We start from the raw sequence: 3,079 nt of genomic DNA, 5'->3' as shown, positions 1-3,079 counted from the left end.
ATATATTGCTCATTACCCACAGTGCAGTTGAAATGGAAATTCAGAGTTTAAAAAGTGTATAGTACAATTATTCAATGAAAAGTACTTTTTGAGAAGCCAGGCACAGTGGTGCACATCTATAATCCCAGATACTTGGGAGGCTGAGGCAGGAGGATCACAAGTTCAAGGCTAGCCTGAGCAACTTAGTGAGACCTTGTCTCAAAATAAATTTTAAAAATGCTGAGGATGTAGCTTAGCAGTAGAGCACCCTTGCTTGGTTTGATCCCCAATAGCACAAAAAAAAGTTGAGAAAGGCAAGCATGGTCTGTTCTTCAAAGTGAGTGAAGCTTGAAAACATATGTGAAGCAATGGCTTAAAAGTAACTTATGTATTTAAATATGTCACTTTTCTACTTAAAATAATTAAGTTTGTATGTTTCAGAATCAACATTTTCCCAGCTCTCCATATAAATTGTATAAAAATAAGGGCCGGCCAAATAGCTCAGGAGATTAAAGTGCCTGCTTAGGCAGATGCAGAACCCTGGGTGTGCTGTTCCAGCTCCACCCCTGGGACTGGACGCTGAGATGTTGATTGAGACTGGGCGTGGTGGCTCGGGCCTGTAATCCCAGCACTTGGGAGGCAGTAAACAGGAGGATCACTGCGAATCTACATAATGAGGCCCTGTAGACCCTGTCCTAAATATAGAAAAAAAAGGCCAAGTGTGGTAGTACAATTTATAATCCCGGTACTATGGGAAGCTGAGGGAAGAGCCCAGCCTGGGCAATTTAGCAAGACACCCAGCCTGGGCAACTTAGCAAGATGCTTTCTCAAAATAAAAAATAAAACAGGAATGGGTTTGTAGCTCAGTGCAAAGACCCTGGGTTTGATCCCTAGTACCATGTCTACCCATAGTTCAGTTCAATGTTGGCAGCAGTTTTTGAGTACTTGCTGTGATATAGCTGGATGATTAAAAAGTAGACTTCAGGGCTGGGGAGATGGCTCAGTGGAATAAGCGCTTCCCTGGCAAGCGCAAGGGCCTGAGTTCAATCCCCGGTTCCGCCAGAAAAAAAAAAAACAACCAACAACAACAGAAAAGTAGACTTTAGACCTGGTGGTGCAACCTATAATCCCATCACTCAGAGAAGCAGAGGCAGGAGGATTGCCATGAGTTCAAGGCCAATGTGGTGAGTTTAAGGCCAGCCTGAACTACGTGGCCAGACACTTTCTAAAAGAGGAAAAAAAAAAAAAGAACAGAAAACAAAATAGGTAGACTTCATCCCTGGTTTTGAAGACAAGACTGATAGATATTATATAATACAGTCTTAGACCTCCAGGTTAGAGAAGAGGAACTTGAGATGTAGACTCTGGTCACTCGGTGGTGTGGGAGTCTTTTAACTCCTAATTCTACACTCTGGCTCCATTAAATTGTACTTGTTACCATATTTTCCTTTTACTACAAGATGTTACCTTTTCACTTTTGTTTGATAATGAATTGTCATTCCTCTTATATTTCTAAATAGTTTTAGAGTTCTATGTAAAGGTTTCACAGCAACCTGTAATGAGCGCATCTGTCATCTCTGTGCTCAACCTTGATAGGAGCCAAATAGCTTCATCACCAAGAGGATTTGGGGCCTACAGCTGTATTTCATCAGGAATATGACTGATTTATAAATCTCTAACCAGCCGTTCTTCTATAAAGCTATTCTTTAACATGCAGTTTGCTGTTTCAAGACTAACTTTTGAGTTTTCTTAAACAAACTAGTCTCTAAGAGGTTTCATTTCTGCCTACTTACTGCCATACCAAGATTGAATCCAGTGCCCTCACACTGCACTTCATCACTAGTGCTTAGTTTTTATTTTGAGGCAGTCTTTGTAAGTCACTAAGTTCCCCAGTCTGGTCTCCAACTTAACAGTCCTCTTGCCTCAGCCTCCCAGAGTGTCATTTATTATTCTAAATGGATTCTTTTCTTTTTTTTTTTTATTTAAAGTTTATATTCTCACCAGGTATATAGCCTAGTGGTACAGTGCCTGCCATGAAGTGCAAGGTCCTGAGTTCAATTCCTGGTACCAAAAATCCCACATTTGTATTGCTGGGTGAGGTGGTGCACTCCTCTAATATCAGCACTCAGGAGGCTGAGGCAGGAGGGTCACTGTGAGTTTGTGATTAGCTTTGGCTACAAAGTGAGTTGAAGGGCTGGCGAGACATCTCAGTGGACTAATGCACCTGCTTAAGCAAGCTTAGGAAAGTGCAGGGACCACGGTTTGATCCTGGCACCACATTGCCTTGCCAGCCCTGACCCCAGGGCAGGCTGAGCCAGCCACAAAAAAAAAAAAAAGAAAAAGAGAATTCAAGGCCAGTCTGAAATGTTAAGTGAAATCCTGTCTCAAAAACAAAAAAAGGTTATATTGAATTACCACATTCTATTTCATAAATATATACAATTTATTATTTGTCTATTAAAAAGAAAAAAATTGGAAAATTCACTATGCTTTTTTTTTTTTTTAATTTTTTGTTTTTGTTTTTTCTTGTGTAGTTCAGGCTGGCCTTGATCTCACTCTGTAATCCAGGCTGACCTCAAATGGGCAGCAGTTCTCCTGTCTCAGCCCCACAGCTGGGATTACAGGCATGTGACACCACAGCGGCCTATTTTCTTTAGATTTCAGCGTCATATTCTCTTTTCCTTTACACTTCAGCTTTTTTGAACTTCTGTTGTTATTCTGAAAGAAAAGAAGATCACTGAAGAGATTTTTTTTCCCCCCTTCTAGCCTGTGGTCAGCTGTTAGATGAGGCACAAGTGACTTTATCCTTCCAAGATTGGCTGGCCAGTGTCACCGAGCGAATCCATCAAACCATGCACTACCAGTTTGATGGTAAGTGTTGATCATCTAACTGGGTTCTTGCTCAAAGTAGAAAAATTAATTACACCTCAGAACTACTCTTTTGATAAGTAAAAAAAAGTAAAGGGACTTCAATCCAGAGAACATTGGGTCACTAGAAACTAGAAGGTAGGGGGCCGGGGAGATGGCTCAGTAGAATAAGCACTTGCCTGGTATGCGCAAGGGCCTGAGTTCAATCCCTGGTACTGCAAAAAAAAAAAAA

General features: G+C 41.1%; 1 protein-coding gene across 6 annotated transcripts in view; it reads left to right on the top strand.

The window, feature by feature from the left end:
• The window catches only part of CUNH2orf42 (chromosome unknown C2orf42 homolog), a 43,170-nt gene that overhangs the window by 15,756 nt on the left and 24,335 nt on the right, over window positions 1-3,079 (top strand). For 4 of the 6 annotated variants that reach the window (XM_023718464.1, XM_023718469.1, XM_023718467.1 and 1 more), the window contains one exon: window positions 2,746-2,850. The exons of the other annotated variants lie outside the window; for them this stretch is intronic. In XM_023718464.1, the coding sequence (XP_023574232.1) occupies window positions 2,746-2,850 (105 nt within the window). The remainder of the gene's footprint in view (window positions 1-2,745; window positions 2,851-3,079) is intronic. 6 annotated transcript variants of the gene reach the window in all.

This window comes from Octodon degus, unplaced genomic scaffold, assembly GCF_000260255.1.
Source record: "Octodon degus isolate 3935 unplaced genomic scaffold, OctDeg1.0 scaffold00058, whole genome shotgun sequence".
Lineage (NCBI taxonomy): Eukaryota > Metazoa > Chordata > Mammalia > Rodentia > Octodontidae > Octodon > Octodon degus.
Note: the sequence above shows the minus strand (reverse complement) of the source record. Positions and strands in the feature narration are given on the sequence as shown.